At 54.1% G+C, this 22489-nt stretch overlaps 1 protein-coding gene across 4 annotated transcripts in view; it reads right to left on the bottom strand.

Moving 5' to 3' along the window:
• The window catches only part of DVL1 (dishevelled segment polarity protein 1), a 97542-nt gene that overhangs the window by 37437 nt on the left and 37616 nt on the right, over positions 1–22489 (bottom strand). For all 4 annotated transcript variants that reach the window (XM_029578348.1, XM_029578349.1, XM_029578350.1 and 1 more), the window contains exon 4: positions 14664–14770. In XM_029578348.1, coding sequence (XP_029434208.1) covers positions 14664–14770 — 107 coding nt within the window. The remainder of the gene's footprint in view (positions 1–14663; positions 14771–22489) is intronic.

The following is a 22489-nucleotide window of genomic DNA, read 5'->3' as shown; positions in this document are numbered from 1 at the left end:
CCCTTCACAGGTACAAGTGACTCACACTTAAGAGTTCACCTCTCTTTGCAGCTCCCAGACGTGGCCACTGAAAGGGCAAAAGCCCATCGCAAACACAACCCGAAGCGAGAAGAGGCGATCCATGGCACCCGTCCACCTGTGAACAGTTCCTGGGCGCCACTGCACCTCAGAAGCACCCGTGCAGGCACCTCCGGGGTGCATTCCCAAGCAGGAGGAATGGCAGCACCGCCAGCACTGGGGGAGAGAGGGCTCCGATAGCAAACAACCATCCTTGGGCCAGGATGTGCAGTTACTAACAACCCTGCCCCTGATAACCTGGGAGTCACTGGCACATGCACGCTGAGGCGATGCTCAGGGGGAGAAGGGGTCACATTAGCACCTAACCAGATCCTAAGAGAAGCAAAAACCAAAGAAAACTGCACCAAGAGAAAGCAGACCTGATCAGAAGAGGTTTTATCCATGCTAAAATTAATCCTTTACAGAGACGGAGGGGAGGAACCTAAGAGGCTGACAGTAAATAAATAAATAGAATAAAGAGCTGGGCTTTTACATTTATCCTGCACAATTCAGCTGAAAATCCACTTAAACTTAGGGGCCTAAACATCAAGGCTGCGCCTCCTTATCCTCTCCCTCGCTGGAGCCTCCCGCCTCTTTTAGCTCCTAAAGTTAGAAATTCTGCCCCAGCAAATTTTCAAAAGGGCCAATTCAGGACCCGAACTCCCCAAGTTAGAGGCGAACGTCAAGGGCACGCAGAGCAATTCTCCTTTACTCACTGGCACAGTTCAACTTTTCTGCATTTATTTTTTAACAGATTCTTCTCTGTCTGTGGTAACGATTACTGGTGCAAGATAAGAAGTTTTCTGAAAACGGGTGCCTGCGCTCTGGAGACCAGTCACCCCGGCGTCGGCTCTGGATAACTCCCCTGAGAGTTATCGCACGCGCTGCAACTGATGCAATAAATTGTGCTCTCAGCTTCCCAGAGCAGAGGACTCCCTTCCCCGGTGTCCACTCTCAGTGTGAGCAGGACCAGCCAAGTCAGGGGAACATTAAATCAGGCCGGCTCTTCTCAGGGACTGAACTGTGACCTCTGGGGGTTGATGGGGGTCACGGTGGGGGTCCCAGAAGGTCCAGCTTCCACCTGTTCTACCAGAGACGCGTGGCTGGTCTTCAAAATGCACCCCACAGCTCTTTCAACCATGTAGGAGCAAGAGAAGCATTAGGAAGACGGTGGAAGCGGAGCTACGGACTACAAAATGAATAGGAGTGAGGCAGTCCTGGGGCGGCTTCCGTTAACAAGCCCCTGCCTTATGGAATAAACCCCTGAGAGCCGCCTCACTCTCACTCTGTTAATCACAAATGAACGCTGCCTTTCTTCCCAGGAAGAGTTATGGCGAGTAAGCAGGTGATGTCACCTCCTCAGGTGCAGCTATTAATCACACCCTGAGCGAGTCCTTCCCACTGTCCTGCTAATGTGCAATCATTACCGGGCACTCGTCTCCCATCACACACATTAAGAGTTACCCGAGCTGCTTAATCCATTTCAGCCAACACAAAAGCTTCTGCATGGAGATTCTGTTTGCTTGGTGTTTTTTCCTCGCCCTTGTCCAGATGTTTTCTGCACACCTGGAGAGCCGCCATAGCCTCGGTTCGGGTTAGCCAGAGGAGGGAGAGGAGCTAGGCCTGGTCTACATCCTGTCATGGAGTTACAAACAGTCTGAACGTGCCCTGCTGGTAACTCTGTACTACCTATGGCCTAACACCAGCAGCACATCAGCTACACAGAAACCAAGCACTGCCCGATGGCCTAACACCAGCACCACATCAGCTACACAGAAACCAAGCACCAGCAGCACATCAGCTAATATAAATATATAAATTATATATATATATATATATATATATATCTAAAATATGCCATGCTGGGTCAGACCAAGGGTCCATCAAGCCCAGCATCCTGTTTCCAACAGTGGCCAATCCAGGTCATAAGATCCTGGCAAAGACCCAAAAACTAAGTCTATTCCATGTCACTGTTGCTACAAATAGCAGAGGCTATTTTCTAAGTCAACTTAATTAAAAGCAGGTAATGGACTTCTCCTCCAAGAACTTATCCAAACCTTATTTAATCCCAGCTACACTACTTTGCTTTTTTGACTGCAGCAGCACACTGAACAGATTTCCATGTGTTATCCACTATGACGCCTAGATCTCTTTCTTGGGTGGTAGCACTTAATATGGACCCCAACATTGTGTAATTATAGCATGGGTTATTTTTCCCTATATGCAACACCTTGCACTTGTCCACATTAAATTTCATCTGCCATTTGGTTGCCCAATTTTCCAGTCTCACAAGGTCTTCCTGCAATTTATCACAATCTGCTTGTGATTTAACTACTCTGAATAATTTTGTATCTGCAAATTTGATTACCTCACTCGTCGTATTTCTTTCCAGATCATTTATAAATATTGAACAGTAAGGGTCCCAATACAGATCCCTGAGGCACTCCACTGTCCACTCCCTTCCACTGAGAAAATTGTCCATTTAATCCTACTCTCTGTTTCCTGTCTTTTAGCCAGTTTGCAATCCACGAAAGGACATCGCCACCTATCCCATGACTTTTTACTTTTCCTAGAAGCCTCTCATGAGGAACTCAAGGCCAATGCAGAAAAAGCAGGAGGAAGAAACATTACCTGGCAAGGTGACTGCATGGCAGTGCTGTGCTGGACCTGGGCTCAGATCTCCTGTTCTGCGGGGGGAACTCGGTGCTAACCATGGCCTAACACATCAGTAACATGTCAGCTACGCAGAAAGCAAAGCAGCGCCTGTAAGGACCGCCTGCCTGCCTGCGAGCTCCCTCCAGCAATAAACCCCTCACACGTCTGCAGCTTCTCTAAGGACTTTCATGTTCAGTTTTTATTTAATTTTTACTGAAAAGTTTCAGCTCCCTGTTCAGTGGAGGATCTCTTTCAAGATACTGAATGGTATTGCTCCTCCAAGACTTAGACTGCTCCTCACGAGCCTTCAGATCCTCCAGCCAAAAGCTCCTGAATGTTCCTGCTCCTAGAATCGCCCGTCCAGAGGACGCTCAGGAGAGACTTTGTGTCTTGTGGAACTCTCTTCCCTTGAAATATAAAGGAAGAGTCTTCTCTGCTAAAATTTAGGAAACTCTTAAAAAGACCTCACGCTTAATGTGACGCCAGCAGGGAGCAGCGTTTGTGATGTGCACGGACGTATCAGGACAGAAGGCCACTACCGAGTAGAGATTAATCATTAGGACTATGAATGCAGTCCGTTACAGATAAGGTATTTTATTTTTTAAATGTTTGTGTTTTATTATCTATTTTGATGAATGTTTAGTAATTTTGATTTGCAGTGCATACGTTTTTAAATAAACGCAAAAAGAAATTGCATTTACCGGGAAAACTGAGTCATTTTTTTCCCCACTGATTTTTTTTCTGTTTTCGTTCTCATTGTAATAGACACGGAAAGATTCCTGGGTGCAATACAATAAAAACTGAGAATGAAGGTCCTTTAAGATCCTCTTACATCTCCCTCTGCACAAGACAACACTGGGATCAAGGCAAACCAGCAAATCCTCACCAACCGGGGAGCCTAACAAAAGGCCAGTCCTGACCCTGCAAGCCAAACATTCCTCCATGCTTCTAAAAGGATTATTCCAAGTACAAATGCTGTGGTAAATCTTCTGCTCATCTCCAGGTAAGGGGACTCATTCTGAGTGCAGCATCTCAGGAAGCCTGGGCAAAGCATCACAGCAAATCACCAGCAACATTAAACCTCGCTCTCTTTCTTTTTCTGCAATAGTAAGGAATTTGCCTTTGTGCTGTGATTTTCACCTTAAGATACGTTGTCTGGATGGTGGATGAAGCCGCCGGTACCAGGGGGCAGAGTTCAGCTACCACAGGAGAGGCCTCTGCCTACCGGGGCTGCGGATTCTGACCCTGCTAACTTTCCAAGCATTTTAAACGCTGCGACAGCAACCATGGGCCTGCTGATCACACGCTCGTGGGTTTTTTGGTTTTTTTTTTGTGTTGCCAAATCACACCAATAAATTCTGCATGAGAACCAGGGCTCAAAAAGCCAGCCCCAGCGAGACACTGGCCAGCAGCTGCGTTTCTGAAGCCGAGACGTGCGACAGAGCAGGCTGATTAACGCAAGCCTGCGCAGGGGCCGGGGTAGTCAAACCTTCATCTGCACTTTCAGCGGCGTGACGCCATTACTCATAAAGAAGCAACTCAGGCTTAGCCCGCTATGGGCTCTCATTTGCTATTTGTATTCTTTTCAGCTTGTGAAACCTTTTACTGGAACAGGAGAATTATCCAGTGGGGCCCAGAATGACACTGGGGTCCTTTTTTTCCACCCCTGTCTGATACCTACAGCGATGCACGCGGGGCGCAGCTTCCGGGTGGCATCGGAGCGGCTGCAGGGGCCTGGGCAGGTGGCGACACCACCTCCCACGTGGCCTCCTCGCGTGGTGGGGTGCCCGGCGGCGCTGCTGCTGCTCCTGCTGCCTCGGCCGGCTTCTCCCGAAACATTGCAAAACCGAGGAGGTGACCATGTCCAGCCCCCCTGCCCTCCCAATCCCCTTCTCCGAGGCAGACGTGGCCGCTCTTATCGCCCCAAGGACCCTCTCTCCCCCCCTGCAGCTTCCGACTCCCAATCGGCTGGAGGCAAATACGGCAAATCCAGGAGCAGCAAGCGTCCGATCGCTTCTCTGGAGTACAGATCCCTGCAGGATATAATGCGACAGGTTCCGGCAGGTGCAGAGTGAAGGAGCGCGTCTGCGAGCCTCGTCGTCCGCCGGCTGCGAGGAGGGAGGAGGACCGGGAGATGACAAAATCCGGGAATCTTTTCTTTCCAAGCTTGGCGCGCTCCCAGCTCAGCCTCTGTGCCACACACTGCATGAAATGCCAGCAAGAAAAATACAAGACGGTTACAACATCATTTAAAAAAAAACAAAAAAAATCTAAAAAAAAAACCCACACACCAGATGAACAAAAGTCAATCAAAACCCAGTAGCAGAAAAGGCAGCAGGTCAGGGTTTGTTGGGCTGCCTGGAAGCCGAGCATCGCCCTCTTCCTTCTGTAAGGAAAAACCGATCGACAGGCAGCGCGTCCTGCAGGCGGGCGAGCCACGGGCCGTCCTGTCCCCACACTCCCAGGCGGCACAAGCTGCGGCAGCCTTGTGTTTCTCTTTTTTTTCCATTTCCACTACGTTAAAAAGTTCTGCCAAATGGCCTTTCAGGTACAGTTTGCTTTTTTTTTTTTTCCTCCCCTTACCTGAAACTTAAACCTGGCTCTAAGATGCCTACAAGTACAATAAATCATCGTAAGCTCGCGGTGAAGGACAAAGAACAATGGATTTATAGTGTCCCAAGAAGGCCGAGCCTGCACCTGCCTCCCTTTATTCCCAGCAAGATTCCCGGCATTGAGAACTCAGATTTACCTAACCTAGCACCATCCTCTCAGGGGGGAAGGACCCAGGAGTCCCCACCACCCTCTCACGGGGGAAGGACCCAGGAGTCCCCACCATCCTCTCACGGGGGAAGGACCCAGGAGTCCCCACCATCCTCTCACGGGGGGAAGGACCCAGGAGTCCCCACCATCCTCTCACGGGGGGAAGGACCCAGGAGTCCCCACCATCCTCTCAGGGGGAAGGACCCAGGAGTCCCCACCATCCTCTCAGGGGGGAAGGACCCAGGAGTCCCCACCATCCTCTCACGGGGGAAGGACCCAGGAGTCCCCACCATCCTCTCACGGGGGAAGGACCCAGGAGTCCCCACCATCCTCTCACGGGGGAAGGACCCAGGAGTCCCCACCATCCTCTCACGGGGGGAAGGACCCAGGAGTCCCCACCATCCTCTCACGGGGGGAAGGACCCAGGAGTCCCCACCATCCTCTCACGGGGGAAGGACCCAGGAGTCCCCACCATCCTCTCACGGGGGAAGGACCCAGGAGTCCCCACCATCCTCTCACGGGGGGAAGGACCCAGGAGTCCCCACCACCCTCTCACGGGGGAAGGACCCAGGAGTCCCCACCACCCTCTCACGGGGGAAGGACCCAGGAGTCCCCACCACCCTCTCAGGGGGGAAGGACCCAGGAGTCCCCACCACCCTCTCACGGGGGAAGGACCCAGGAGTCCCCACCACCCTCTCACAGGGGGAAGGACCCAGGAGTCCCCACCACCCTCTCAGGGGGGAAGGACCCAGGAGTCCCCACCACCCTCTCAGGGGGGAAGGACCCAGGAGTCCCCACCACCCTCTCACGGGGGAAGGACCCAGGAGTCCCCACCACCCTCTCACGGGGGAAGGACCCAGGAGTCCCCACCACCCTCTCACGGGAGAAGGACCCAGGAGTCCCCACCACCCTCTCAGGGGGGAAGGACCCAGGAGTCCCCACCACCCTCTCAGGGGGGAAGGACCCAGGAGTCCCCACCATCCTCTCACGGGGGAAGGACCCAGGAGTCCCCACCATCCTCTCACGGGGGAAGGACCCAGGAGTCCCCACCATCCTCTCACGGGGGAAGGACCCAGGAGTCCCCACCATCCTCTCAGGGGGGAAGGACCCAGGAGTCCCCACCATCCTCTCACGGGGGGAAGGACCCAGGAGTCCCCACCATCCTCTCACGGGGGGAAGGACCCAGGAGTCCCCACCATCCTCTCACGGGGGGAAGGACCCAGGAGTCCCCACCATCCTCTCAGGGGGGAAGGACCCAGGAGTCCCCACCACCCTCTCACGGGGGAAGGACCCAGGAGTCCCCACCACCCTCTCACGGGGGAAGAACCCAGGAGTCCCCACCACCCTCTCACGGGGGAAGGACCCAGGAGTCCCCACCATCCTCTCACGGGGGAAGGACCCAGGAGTCCCCACCACCCTCTCACGGGGGAAGGACCCAGGAGTCCCCACCATCCTCTCACGGGGGAAGGACCCAGGAGTCCCCACCATCCTCTCACGGGGGAAGGACCCAGGAGTCCCCACCATCCTCTCAGGGGGGAAGGACCCAGGAGTCCCCACCATCCTCTCAGGGGGGAAGGACCCAGGAGTCCCCACCATCCTCTCACGGGGGAAGGACCCAGGAGGCCCCACCATCCTCTCACGGGGGAAGGACCCAGGAGCCCCCACCATCCTCTCAGGGGGGAAGGACCCAGGAGTCCCCACCACCCTCTAAGGGGGGAAGGACCCAGGAGTCCCCACCACCCTCTCACGGGGGAAGGACCCAGGAGTCCCCACCACCCTCTCACGGGGAAGGACCCAGGAGTCCCCACCATCCTCTCAGGGGGGAAGGACCCAGGAGTCCCCACCATCCTCTCACGGGGGAAGGACCCAGGAGTCCCCACCATCCTCTCACGGGGGAAGGACCCAGGAGTCCCCACCATCCTCTCACGGGGGAAGGACCCAGGAGTCCCCACCACCCTCTCACGGGGGAAGGACCCAGGAGTCCCCACCATCCTCTCACGGGGGAAGGACCCAGGAGTCCCCACCATCCTCTCACGGGGGAAGGACCCAGGAGTCCCCACCACCCTCTCACGGGGGAAGGACCCAGGAGTCCCCACCACCCTCTCACGGGGGAAGGACCCAGGAGTCCCCACCATCCTCTCAGGGGGGAAGGACCCAGGAGTCCCCACCATCCTCTCACGAGGGAAGGACCCAGGAGTCCCCACCATCCTCTCACGGGGGAAGGACCCAGGAGTCCCCACCATCCTCTCACGGGGGGAAGGACCCAGGAGTCCCCACCATCCTCTCACGGGGGAAGGACCCAGGAGTCCCCACCACCCTCTCACGGGGGAAGGACCCAGGAGTCCCCACCATCCTCTCACGAGGGAAGGACCCAGGAGTCCCCACCATCCTCTCAGGGGGAAGGACCCAGGAGTCCCCACCATCCTCTCAGGGGGGAAGGACCCAGGAGTCCCCACCATCCTCTCAGGGGGGAAGGACCCAGGAGTCCCCACCATCCTCTCACGGGGGAAGGACCCAGGAGTCCCCACCATCCTCTCACGGGGGAAGGACCCAGGAGTCCCCACCATCCTCTCAGGGGGGAAGGACCCAGGAGTCCCCACCACCCTCTAAGGGGGGAAGGACCCAGGAGTCCCCACCACCCTCTCACGGGGGAAGGACCCAGGAGTCCCCACCACCCTCTCACGGGGAAGGACCCAGGAGTCCCCACCACCCTCTCACGGGGGAAGGACCCAGGAGTCCCCACCATCCTCTCACGGGGGAAGGACCCAGGAGTCCCCACCATCCTCTCAGGGGGGAAGGACCCAGGAGTCCCCACCACCCTCTCACGGGGGGAAGGACCCAGGAGTCCCCACCACCCTCTCACGGGGGAAGGACCCAGGAGTCCCCACCACCCTCTAAGGGGGGAAGGACCCAGGAGTCCCCACCACCCTCTCACGGGGAAGGACCCAGGAGTCCCCACCATCCTCTCACGGGGGAAGGACCCAGGAGTCCCCACCACCCTCTCACGGGGGGAAGGACCCAGGAGTCCCCACCACCCTCTCACGGGGGGAAGGACCCAGGAGTCCCCACCACCCTCTCACGGGGGGAAGGACCCAGGAGTCCCCACCACCCTCTCAGGGGGGAAGGACCCAGGAGTCCCCACCATCCTCTCACGGGGGAAGGACCCAGGAGTCCCCACCACCCTCTAAGGGGGGAAGGACCCAGGAGTCCCCACCATCCTCTCACGGGGGAAGGACCCAGGAGTCCCCACCATCCTCTCACGGGGGAAGGACCCAGGAGTCCCCACCATCCTCTCAGGGGGGAAGGACCCAGGAGTCCCCACCATCCTCTCACGGGGGAAGGACCCAGGAGTCCCCACCACCCTCTCACGGGGGAAGGACCCAGGAGTCCCCACCACCCTCTAAGGGGGGAAGGACCCAGGAGTCCCCACCACCCTCTCCCGGGGAAGGACCCAGGAGTCCCCACCATCCTCTCAGGGGGGAAGGACCCAGGAGTCCCCACCATCCTCTCACGGGGGAAGGACCCAGGAGTCCCCACCACCCTCTAAGGGGGGAAGGACCCAGGAGTCCCCACCACCCTCTCACGGGGAAGGACCCAGGAGTCCCCACCATCCTCTCACGGGGGAAGGACCCAGGAGTCCCCACCATCCTCTCACGGGGGAAGGACCCAGGAGTCCCCACCATCCTCTCACGAGGGAAGGACCCAGGAGTCCCCACCATCCTCTCACGGGGGAAGGACCCAGGAGTCCCCACCATCCTCTCACGGGGGGAAGGACCCAGGAGTCCCCACCACCCTCTAAGGGGGGAAGGACCCAGGAGTCCCCACCACCCTCTCACGAGGGAAGGACCCAGGAGTCCCCACCATCCTCTCACGGGGGGAAGGACCCAGGAGTCCCCACCACCCTCTAAGGGGGGAAGGACCCAGGAGTCCCCACCATCCTCTCACGGGGGGAAGGACCCAGGAGTCCCCACCACCCTCTAAGGGGGGAAGGACCCAGGAGTCCCCACCATCCTCTCACGAGGGAAGGACCCAGGAGTCCCCACCATCCTCTCAGGGGGGAAGGACCCAGGAGTCCCCACCATCCTCTCACGGGGGGAAGGACCCAGGAGTCCCCACCATCCTCTCACGGGGAAGGACCCAGGAGTCCCCACCACCCTCTAAGGGGGGAAGGACCCAGGAGTCCCCACCACCCTCTCACGGGGAAGGACCCAGGAGTCCCCACCATCCTCTCAGGGGGGAAGGACCCAGGAGTCCCCACCATCCTCTCACGGGGGAAGGACCCAGGAGTCCCCACCACCCTCTCACGGGGGAAGGACCCAGGAGTCCCCACCACCCACACCACCCTCTCCTGCTATTCCAGATGGGGCGCGGAGCTCCCCTCCTCCCCATTAAACAGAGCAGTGCCTGAGCTGGGCTTTCAGACACCTCCACCCCCTCCCCCATGAAGGAGAGCTTGGATTTTAGTTCTCTGCAGGCAGCCTGCACCGTCCCCCCCAGACCCCACCAAGCCCGCCCGCCCCTTCCAAGTTTCTGCAGAATGAAATCAGAAGAGCGGCGGCAGGCGAGAGAGCCGAGTACTCACCGGAGACAGCGCCGAGCGCCTCCCTGTCAGCACTGCCAGCCCCGGCTCCCCCCTGCCAGCAGGCAGCTCAGCCGCACTGCCCAGCAGCCAATCAGGAGGCGGCGGCTATGCAAATCCCTGCACGCACTGCAGGGGGGGGGGGAAACAGGAGTCCCCCCCATCACACCTTCTGTACAGAGGCAGATCTGCAGGCACTGCCCTCCCAACAGAGAATGCAAGCAGTGCTCACCCACTCTGCAAAGCAGCCACTGCTACAGGAGCACTCGTCCCTCCTACACAGTACCAGTGTTACAGGAGCACTCGTCCCTCCTACACAGTCACCGCTCTTCCAAGCAACCAGTGTTACAGGAGCACTCGTCCCTCCTACACAGTCACCGCTAATCCACGGCACCAGTGTTACAGGAGCACTCGTCCCTCCTACACAGTCACCGCTCTTCCAAGCAACCAGTGTTACAGGAGCACTCGTCCCTCCTACACAGTCACCGCTCTTCCACGGCACCAGTCTTACAGGAGCACTCGTCCCTCCTACACAGTCACCGCTCTTCCAAGCAACCAGTGTTACAGGAGCACTCGTCCCTCCTACACAGTCACCGCTCTTCCACGGCACCAGTCTTACAGGAGCACTCGTCCCTCCTACACAGTCACCGCTCTTCCAAGCAACCAGTGTTACAGGAGCACTCGTCCCTCCTACACAGTCACCGCTCTTCCAAGCAACCAGTGTTACAGGAGCACTCGTCCCTCCTACACAGTCACCGCTCTTCCACGGCACCAGTCTTACAGGAGCACTCGTCCCTCCTACACAGTCACTGCTAATCCACGGCACCAGTGTTACAGGAGCACTCGTCCCTCCTACACAGTCACCGCTAATCCACGGCACCAGTGTTACAGGAGCACTCGTCCCTCCTACACAGTCACTGCTAATCCACGGCACCAGTGTTACAGGAGCACTCGTCCCTCCTACACAGCTCTCATCTTCCAGGCGTTCCCCTTCTTACGGTTATCATCAGTTTGTGCCTAACAGCTCTTTCTGTAGGATACATAAGTATCTTCTCTCATGTCCAAAAGCGAGAGTGCACATAGAGAGAGAGTATGGATCGTCAAGCAATTCAGGCTTTCTAATCCATTATAATCAATTTGAATAAAGATAATTGTCAATACAATATGCAAAATTACAAAATATACAATTCACAAAATGAGCATGAATAACTCTTTAGTCTAAAACATTGCTAGATACATCACCAAGCCTATAAAAACATCAAAAACTCTCATACTAAGTCACTCACACTCAAAACACACACATTCATCCTGCAATTCCAAATCATACTAAACCACGATAAAAGCAAAAACGTGAAATATAAATTTTCATTGAATGGAAGGAGAACCAGGAGGTGGCCTCCTAAGCAGCAATACGTCGACTAATAGCAATATCTCCTTCGCCGTGGTTCCTAAATCAAGCTAAACGCAGGATTAAGCTGAGAATTACTGAACACAAAAGCTGTGTGCGATCAGAGAAAGAAAATGCTCGTTGGTGGGTGACTGGATAAGTTTGTCGCCTTCTGTGGAAGATGTTTACATATTTGCTCGTGTGTGGAGTTGTATTAAAGGATGGGGGAGATTTCTCTCAGGCACTGGAACAGCGAGGGGGGGGGGTGATTGGTGGGCTTTTTTTTGTAAAGTTAAGTGCCTGATCGAGTATATTAACGAGTTCTTACTCTTAATTAAAACGGGTCTTTCACGTCCTCCTGTCCTTCACCTTGAGCCGCTGAGGTCAGAATCCCTCAGTGTGGGGGGAGACAAATCCCGGCCCTTCAGCTAGAGATGAGAGAAAATGCTGGAGCCAGGAACTTCTGGTACATTAAGCTCGTGTCTTAACCATGTAAACAAGCTCAGGAAACGTCCTGCCTTCTCCCTGAAGATGTTTAATGATGCGGCACATGCGAGGAGACTGGGAAAGGTCGCCCTTCTCATGCTGCATCCATTAAGAGGCAGTCAGGGCTGTGTTCAAAGCAGACACGACAGAAGGCTTGAAAAAAAATAAAATAAATAAATTACTCTGCAGCCCAGCTCATTAATCATTAATTGCCTCATGTTGGCCATTCAAGTGTCCTTCTGGCGATAAAAGTCACTGGGTCTGATTTATCAGAGGCTGATCCCCAGCGGCAGTGAACTGGAGAAGGCCCTTTAATGAATCAAACCCTCAGATTATCTCTCTGCCTAGCTGCTTTGCAGCCTCCAGCCTGTACCTGCTCAGGTTCCCCGGCTCCGCTAGCGGGCAGGAACGCCTCCCGTCCTCCTCAGCCTGGTAATGCACTGCGTCTCGGCGCCGCACACCCTATATCTTACTCGGGAAGCGCAAATTCTATCCGAGCGAGCCGGGGGTCATCCTGCTGCTGCTGCGTGATCAGACCTTGCAAGATACACAAGTGATGCCGCGTGCTCGGGTAAGGTATGGTCACAGGAGTATCGCGCAAATTCAGCCGAGGAGCAGGCAGCGCGCACGCCGCCTCTCGGTTTCAAGATAAAAAAAAAAAAAACAAACACAGGCAGGAAAGCTTTGAATTGTTATTGCCAATTTCCAAATAAAAACACAAAAAAAACCTGTTGATTTGTCTTTTTTTACTGGACAGCACATGTTTTTAAAAGAGAAAGCATGCTTTCCATTGCTCAGTGCACGCCTGCCTGAAAGCGCATAGGAAGAGCCGTGTAAGGAGAGGACCTGAGCAGGGGGAAGGGCTGCTCCCTGCACCCCCAGCACCCCCAGGCTTTTCTACCACCTGTGTCTTCACATCTAATGCCCGGAACCGTTCAGCAATCACTAAAATGAATCCCCAAAGAGCACAGTACAGAACGGCTGCGGCCTGCACAGGCCAGGACAAGCTGCACATAAGCACCCATTAGAGACCAGGAGGGGCCGGGAGCTCGGCATGCCACAGACATCGTCAAGACTCCTCAAGTTTCTAACTGAAAACTGCACTTTCCATTTCCAGCAGAGCAAATTAGGAATGCAGCTATCAGCACCTTGTCCAATCGCACAGGCCGGACAGTAACACACACAAAACGTTTAAATGATTCGCTCTGGACTCCGAAGACCTTCTGCTAGATAGTAAGGACAGAGACTGGGCTCCTGCTGCCTAACAAGGACAGAGACTGGGCTCCTGCTGTATAATAAGGACAGGGACTGGGCTCCCGCTGTATAATAAGGGCAGGGACTGGGCTCCTGCTGCCTAACAAGGACAGAGACTGGGCTCCTGCTGTATAATAAGGACAGGGACTGGGCTCCCGCTGTATAATAAGGACAGGGACTGGGCTCCTGCTGTATAATAAGGACAGAGACTGGGCTCCTGCTGCCTAACAAGGACAGGGACTGGGCTCCCGCTGCCTAACAAGGACAGGGACTGGGCTCCCACTGCATAATAAGGGCAGGGACTGGGCTCCTGCTGTATAATAAGGACAGAGACTGGGCTCCTGCTGCCTAACAAGGACAGGGACTGGGCTCCCGCTGCCTAACAAGGACAGGGACTGGGCTCCCGCTGCCTAACAAGGACAGGGACTGGGCTCCCGCTGCATAACAAGGACAGGGACTGGGCTCCCGCTGTATAATAAGGGCAGGGACTGGGCTCCCGCTGTATAATAAGGGCAGGGACTGGGCTCCTGCTGCATAACAAGGACAGAAACTGGGCTCTTGCTGCATAATAAGGACAGGGACTGAGCTCCCAGGGGCTCCCGCTGTATAATAAGGTCAGGGACTGGGCTCCCGCTGTATAATAAGGACAGGGACTGGGCTCCCGCTGTATAATAAGGACAGGGACTGGGCTCCCGGGGGCTCCCGCTGTATAATAAAGGACAGGGACTGGGCTCCCACTGTATAATAAGGACAGGGACTGGGCTGCTGCTGTATAATAAAGACAGGACTGAGTCCTGCTATTTAACAAATACAGGGGAAGTTACTTATTCAATTTTTCCTTAATTTTGTAGGTGGCTCTGTTAAGAGTCAGTGATAGAAGGGCTTTTACTGGCTGGGGGCAGCTCCCGTTTCCTCGTTGTACTGTTCCAGAGATGGGAAACGAACAGGTCAGTGTAAGGCAGGGGCTTGAGATCCACACTTGAACCCTTCCTGCTTGTTGGCTCCCACAAGGCAGACACATCCAGCGCTGCCCTGGGCTTATCTGGAAAGGATTAGAAATTAAAGGTCTAGGGCGAGCATCCTGGGCCCCTTCTGAAACGGGAACAGCTCACACGTACCACACGTCTTCCGGTTTCACCAGGACAGGTTGGAGCTAGGGATCTGCCGTGCTCAGCCTCATCCTTGCCTTACCCGTCACTTCTCTCCCTGCCGCCCCCATTCCAGCGTGACTCAGCCTTTAATGGGAACCGAATCAAGAAGCGTCCAGGAGACGGAGACCAGCACCCCTAAAATCTCCAGCCAGGCGGCCATGCAAGGCCCGGGAGGGAGGGGAGTGCCGTCCTCCGTCTCCCCTGCAAGCCTCAGACGTACCTGGTGCTGCAGGCCGACGGCTTCCTCGGCCTGACAGAGAGAGAGAGAGGAGAGGAGAGGAGAGGAGAGGGAGGGAGGGAGAGGAGAGGAGAGGAGAGGGAGGAGAGAGGGTACCTGCATCAGTCCGCCGCCTGTGCCGCTCTCGGTCCCGTCTGTGGCTGACCATGGACTCTGTTCCCGTCTCGTTATCCAGGCCGTCACGGCTGCTGGCAGCGTTAGGGCTGTGGGGAACGCACAGAGAGGGTTTTTCAGGCCTCGTCCACTTCTGCTTTCCGCGCAGCCCTCTCAGCACCCCCTCCCGTCTCACTCAGCCCTGCCGCTCGATTGAGAAGAATAATTTAAGAGAGCCAGAGCTTCCTGTAACTTACCCAGGGCAATTCTGCTAAATCCTTTGCTTACAAACCGACAGCCCTCCAGCATCCAAACCCCCTGATTCAAGTGAAACCATTATTAGTTGTAGCTCACTTCCCACTCTCTGCTAACTGCATGGAGGCTGAAGAGGAGGAAATTACTGGCCAATAATTAGGTTTGTAATTTATAGCCGGGTAGTTTTCCCCTAAATCCCAGTCTCTCACACACAGCAGGGTATGAAACACCGGGCCACCTTCCTATCGCTCTGCTTTACCCCGCACAGGGTTTCATCAAGGCAAGGTACCCGCACGCTGAGCTGCAACACAACCTACACAGAACTGCCCCCGCTGTAACCCGAGACAAGTCAGGGGAGAAACGCGCAGGGAGTCTGAGCAGGGAGTCCAGGCTCTCTTCACAGCCAAAGCCAAGTGCGTTGCTTTCTCCCCTGACCTGCCCCTGCCCCTGCCCGGGTGAAAGTGCGCAGGCTGCGGGACTGTGCATGTTATTCTATCACAGACAGACAGGCGCTTTCTACTCACAGAAATACCTTCAAAAATTGCCCTTTTTATCCCACTGTGCCTCAGTCACTGACTCTCTGGGTGACCCCGGGGGAGTCTCTCTCTCTCTCCCTCCCTGTGCCTCAGTCATTGACTCTCTGAGTGACCCCGGGGGAGTCTCTCTCTCTCTCTCCCTGTGCCTCAGTCATTGACTCTCTGGGTGACCCCGGGGGAGTCTCTCTCTCTCTCCCTGTGCCTCAGTCATTGACTCTCTGGGTGACCCCGGGGGAGTCTCTCTCTCTCTCTCCCTGTGCCTCAGTCATTGACTCTCTGGGTAACCCCGGGGGAGTCTCTCTCTCTCTCTCCCTGTGCCTCAGTCACTGACTCTCTGGGTGACTCCGGGGGAGTCTCTCTCTCTCTCCCTCCCTGTGCCTCAGTCATTGACTCTCTGAGTGACCCCGGGGGAGTCTCTCTCTCTCTCTCCCTGTGCCTCAGTCACTGACTCTCTGGGTGACTCCGGGGGGGGAGTCTCTCTCTCTCTCTCTCTCTCCCTGTGCCTCAGTCATTGACTCTCTGGGTAACCCCGGGGGAGTCTCTCTCTCTCTCCCTGTGCCTCAGTCATTGACTCTCTGGGTGACCCCGGGGGAGTCTCTCTCTTGCCCTGTGCCTCAGTCACTGACTCTCTGGGTGACCCCGGGGGAGTCTCTCTCTCGCCCTGTGCCTCAGTCATTGACTCTCTGGGTGACCCCAGGGGAGTCTCTCTCTCTCTCTCTCCCTGTGCCTCAGTCATTGACTCTCTGGGTGACCCCGGGGGAGTCTCTCTCTCTCTCTCCCTGTGCCTCAGTCATTGACTCTCTGGGTGACCCAGGGGGGAGTCTCTCTCTCTCTCTCCCTGTCCCTCAGTCATTGACTCTCTGGGTGACCCCGGGGGCGTCTCTCTCTCTCCCTATGCCTCAGTCACTGACTCTCAGAGTATCTCCCCCGGGGTCACCCAATTTCTTGTGTCTTATGTTATGCAATAATGACACAACAGTAACAACAATCTTATGTTTTCCTCTCTGCCCTATCAATCTCCACCGCCACCTGGTGCACAGAGCACTTCCCAATAACCTGGCACACTCTGACGATGAACAGCAGGCAAATACCGTCCCAGGCCCTCCCGTCCCCCACAGTCCCAAACAATGGGGAATGTAAGATCTGACAGAGAACAGCATGGTCCTGCTTATGGGCCAGCGGGGAGAAAGCAGGTGCAGAGCGATGCAATGAGTGGTCCCGGCTGCACTCTCTGATTGCACACACGTGCAAGAGCTGCCGCTCCCTTTGCTATTTTTCCACTTCAGGAAACGATGCAGGCTGCATAAGAGAGCGTCTGAACATCTGGCCAATCCCCCAAACCGGTCACCCGCCAAGCCGGATCAGGGAGGCGAAGAGGGCGGAGTGCACCAAACCCTCAAGGTTTCTTCTCCCATCCGCCGAGGAGGGACCCCGTGCACCCAGCAGCGCCTCATCACCGCCCCAAGCTTGTGACCTACGGAGCCTGCCCGTCCCACATACTGCGGCACGGAGGGGTGGGCTCAAGGCAGCTCCATCATCAGCGACGCCACCGCTTACTTCTGCAAGCAGCAAGGAATGCATCGTCCTATTCTTTCTAATGAGCCGGACTGGCCGACATCAAGGACAGGATACACATATGCAAAACACTGCTAAAACATGTCGTTTCTTTCTTTATAACATCGCCAAAATCTGTCCTTTCCTTTCTGAACACACTACCAGAACCCTTATCCACTCTCTCATCTCCTCCTGCTTAGACTATTGCAGCCTGCTCCTCACAGGTCTCCCGGCAAGTCATCTCTCTCCCTGCAATCTGTCCTAAATTCAGCCGCGTGACTTATCTTTCGCCAGAGTCACTATGCTCACATAACCCCTCTTCTGAAGTCTCTGCATTGGCTCCCTTTCCGCTCCTGCATACAGTTCAAGCTCCTTTCTCTCACCTACAAATGCCTTCACTCTGCAGCACCTCACTACATCGCCTCTCTTATCTCTCTCTACACCCCTCCTCGTGCACTCTGCTTGCTAGATAAGTTACTCCTATCTGTGCCCTTCTCTTCTATTGCCAATTCCCGACTCTGTGCTTGGAATAGTCTTCCTGAACTGGTGCGCCATGCTCCCTCTCTTGCCATGTTTAAATCCCATCTAAAAGACTCATTTTTTAAACCGCTTTTAAATCTTATGCCTGATTGTCTGCTTTTAAGTCTTGTTAAATAACTTCCTCTTCTTTTTAACCATTGTCTCGCTTTATGAAGTACCCCAAGTCTCTTGTCCTGTCCGAGTGGGGACTGTCTTTTTGTGTGCTTGTATAGTGCTGCGTCTCTCGTGTAGCGCTATGGAAATGTTAAGAACTAGTACTAGGATGCTGGGCTCGATGGACCATTGGTCTGACCCAGCAGGGCACATCTTAGGTTAATGTACGGTGTTTTGAGTTTATCAGATGATTCTTTTTATGGAGCTTTTAATAAAATCATTAATGTCAAGATGAAGGAGATAAACATTTTGTCCTTTATAGGAATTAGGTAATTTGATAGGAAATACTGCCTGATATGCTACATCTGCTGAAAACAAAACTAAACTCAACCACTAGAGGGAGCCTAATAGCAAAGAAAGAAGAGAAGAGGACATGCCCTGCTGGGTCAGAGCAAAGGTCATAAGTACCTGGCAGGATCCATCACTTCTAGGGATAAGCAGTGACTTTCCCACACCTTCCGGGCTAAGGATGTGCTGTGGACTTTTCCTGCAGGAACTTCTCCAAACCTCTCTCTTAAAACCCCGCAGTACTCGTCGCCTCGACCACGTCCTCTGGCAACAGATCCCACAGCCCGATTGTGCATGGAGTCAAAAAGTACTTCCTACAACTTATTTTAAATCTTCCACCTGTTAGTTTCATGGACCATCTCGTAGTCTTCTTCCCCATGAATCTCTTACGTTCCACCCAATATTTTATGAACTTCTATATCATCGTCTCTTTTCTCCAAGCTACAGAGCCATGCTCTGGGTAGTCTCTCTTCACAGGGAGTCATTCCAACCTCGCTCTCATTTTTGTTGCCCACCACTGTACCTTTTCTGAGTCTGCTGTATCTTTCTTGAGACGCGGTGACCAGAACTGCGCCCAGTACTGAAGATGAGGTCGCACCTTGGAGCGACACAGAGGCATTAGGATATTCTCCATTCCTTTCCTGATAATCCCCAAGATGAGGTCGCACCTCGGAGCGGCACAGAGGCATTAGGATATTATTCCCCATTCCTTTCCTGATAATCCCCAAGAAGAGGTCGCACCTCGGAGCGGCACAGAGGCATTAGGATATTCTCCATTCCTTTCCTGATAATCCCCAAGATGAGGTCGCACCTCGGAGCGGCACAGAGGCATTAGGATATTATTCCCCATTCCTTTCCTGATAATCCCCAAGAAGAGGTCGCACCTCGGAGCGACACAGAGGCATTAGGATATTCTCCATTCCTTTCCTGATAATCCCCAAGATGAGGTCGCACCTCGGAGCGACACAGAGGCATTAGGATAATCTCCATTCCTTTCCTGATAATCCCCAAGATGAGGTCGCACCTCGGAGCGACACAGAGGCATTAGGATATTCTCCATTCCTTTCCTGATAATCCCCAAGATGAGGTCGCACCTCGGAGCGACACAGAGGCATTAGGATATTATTCCCCATTCCTTTCCTGATAATCCCCAAGATGAGGTCGCACCTCGGAGCGGCACAGAGGCATTAGGATATTATTCTCCATTCCTTTCCTGATAATCCCCAAGATGAGGTGGCACCTCGGAGCGACACAGAGGCATTAGGATATTCTCCATTCCTTTCCTGATAATCCCCAAGATGAGGTCGCACCTCAGAGCGACACAGAGGCATTAGGATATTCTCCATTCCTTTCCTGATAATCCCCAAGATGAGGTCGCACCTCGGAGCGACACAGAGGCATTAGGATATTATTCTCCATTCCTTTCCTGATAATCCCCAAGATGAGGTCGCACCTCGGAGCGGCACAGAGGCATTAGGATATTATTCTCCATTCCTTTCCTGATAATCCCCAAGATGAGGTCGCACCTCGGAGCGGCACAGAGGCATTAGGATATTCTCCATTCCTTTCCTGATAATCCCCAAGATGAGGTCGCACCTCGGAGCGACACAGAGGCATTAGGATATTATTCCCCATTCCTTTCCTGATAATCCCCAAGATGAGGTCGCACCTCGGAGCGACACAGAGGCATTAGGATATTATTCCCCATTCCTTTCCTGATAATCCCCAAGATGAGGTCGCACCTCGGAGCGACACAGAGGCATTAGGATATTATTCCCCATTCCTTTCCTGATAATCCCCAAGATGAGGTCGCACCTCGGAGCGACACAGAGGCATTAGGATATTATTCCCCATTCCTTTCCTGATAATCCCCAAGATGAGGTCGCACCTCGGAGCGACACAGAGGCATTAGGATATTCTCCATTCCTTTCCTGATAATCCCCAAGATGAGGTCGCACCTCGGAGCGACACAGAGGCATTAGGATATTATTCCCCATTCCTTTCCTGATAATCCCCAAGATGAGGTCGCACCTCGGAGCGACACAGAGGCATTAGGATATTATTCCCCATTCCTTTCCTGATAATCCCCAAGATGAGGTCGCACCTCGGAGCGACACAGAGGCATTAGGATATTATTCCCCATTCCTTTCCTGATAATCCCCAAGATGAGGTCGCACCTCGGAGCGACACAGAGGCATTAGGATATTATTCCCCATTCCTTTCCTGATAATCCCCAAGATGAGGTCGCACCTCGGAGCGGCACAGAGGCATTAGGATATTATTCCCCATTCCTTTCCTGATAATCCCCAAGATGAGGTCGCACCTCGGAGCGGCACAGAGGCATTAGGATATTATTCCCCATTCCTTTCCTGATAATCCCCATGATGAGGTCGCACCTCGGAGCGGCACAGAGGCATTAGGATATTATTCTCCATTCCTTTCCTGATAATCCCCAAGATGAGGTCGCACCTCGGAGCGGCACAGAGGCATTAGGATATTATTCTCCATTCCTTTCCTGATAATCCCCAAGATGAGGTCGCACCTCGGAGCGACACAGAGGCATTAGGATATTATTCCCCATTCCTTTCCTGATAATCCCCAAGATGAGGTCGCACCTCGGAGCGACACAGAGGCATTAGGATATTATTCCCCATTCCTTTCCTGATAATCCCCATGATGAGGTCGCACCTCGGAGCGGCACAGAGGCATTAGGATATTATTCTCCATTCCTTTCCTGATAATCCCCAAGATGAGGTCGCACCTCGGAGCGGCACAGAGGCATTAGGATATTATTCCCCATTCCTTTCCTGATAATCCCCATGATGAGGTCGCACCTCGGAGCGACACAGAGGCATTAGGATATTATTTTCCATTCCTTTCCTGATAATCCCCAAGATGAGGTCGCACCTCGGAGCGACACAGAGGCATTAGGATATTCTCCATTCCTTTCCTGATAATCCCCAAGATGAGGTCGCACCTCGGAGCGACACAGAGGCATTAGGATATTCTCCATTCCTTTCCTGATAATCCCCAAGATGAGGTCGCACCTCGGAGCGGCACAGAGGCATTAGGATATTATTCTCCATTCCTTTCCTGATAATCCCCAAGATGAGGTCGCACCTCGGAGCGACACAGAGGCATTAGGATATTATTCTCCATTCCTTTCCTGATAATCCCCAAGATGAGGTCGCACCTCGGAGCGGCACAGAGGCATTAGGATATTATTCCCCATTCCTTTCCTGATAATCCCCAAGATGAGGTCGCACCTCGGAGCGACACAGAGGCATTAGGATAATCTCCATTCCTTTCCTGATAATCCCCAAGATGAGGTCACACCTCGGAGCGACACAGAGGCATTAGGATATTATTCCCCATTCCTTTCCTGATAATCCCCAAGATGAGGTCGCACCTCGGAGCGACACAGAGGCATTAGGATAATCTCCATTCCTTTCCTGATAATCCCCAAGATGAGGTCGCACCTCGGAGCGACACAGAGGCATTAGGATATTCTCCATTCCTTTCCTGATAATCCCCAAGATGAGGTCGCACCTCGGAGCGGCACAGAGGCATTAGGATATTCTCCATTCCTTTCCTGATAATCCCCAAGATGAGGTCGCACCTCGGAGCGACACAGAGGCATTAGGATATTATTCTCCATTCCTTTCCTGATAATCCCCAAGATGAGGTCGCACCTCGGAGCGGCACAGAGGCATTAGGATATTCTCCATTCCTTTCCTGATAATCCCCAAGATGAGGTCGCACCTCGGAGCGACACAGAGGCATTAGGATATTATTCTCCATTCCTTTCCTGATAATCCCCAAGATGAGGTGGCACCTCGGAGCGACACAGAGGCATTAGGATATTCTCCATTCCTTTCCTGATAATCCCCAAGATGAGGTCGCACCTCGGAGCGGCACAGAGGCATTAGGATATTCTCCATTCCTTTCCTGATAATCCCCAAGATGAGGTCGCACCTCGGAGCTGTTCCATCCCCTTTATCATTTTGGTCGCCCTTCTCTGTACCTTCTCCACACAGGGAGATGGATTTTCAGCCGTCCGAAGCTGCGCCCCTACGCCTAGCAGTCTGAAAAGGAGCGCCTGGGGGTATTGGGGAGCATTCCTCATGCATGCTGTGAATCTAGGGGCAGAGGTCAAACCTTCCAGAAATTTGCAAATAATCAGCACGGCCCATAATGCCCAGAGCTTGCGCCTTCGTTCGGAAACGCGGAACGTTATGCCCCAGAACGTCTCGATATTCGGACACAACTGATAAGGCTGCCTCAGACCGCTGTGTGCGGCGCACTCCTGACTGCACCCAGCCCTGCGAAGCAAACGGCAGGACAGGAGAGCGGTGCAAGGCCTGCAGCAAAGCCGATGGAACTCTCCAGCATTGCAAATATGCCATAAAATAATTACTTTACAGAGGACAATGTGCCTTGTACTGAAAAGATACTGACCACAAGGTTCTTACAGCCCACTCAGAACATCTTCTCTGAATATTA

The sequence above is a fragment of the Rhinatrema bivittatum genome, chromosome 15 (assembly GCF_901001135.1).
Source record: "Rhinatrema bivittatum chromosome 15, aRhiBiv1.1, whole genome shotgun sequence".
Taxonomy (NCBI): domain Eukaryota; kingdom Metazoa; phylum Chordata; class Amphibia; order Gymnophiona; family Rhinatrematidae; genus Rhinatrema; species Rhinatrema bivittatum.
This window is presented reverse-complemented; position numbering and strand designations above follow the sequence as displayed.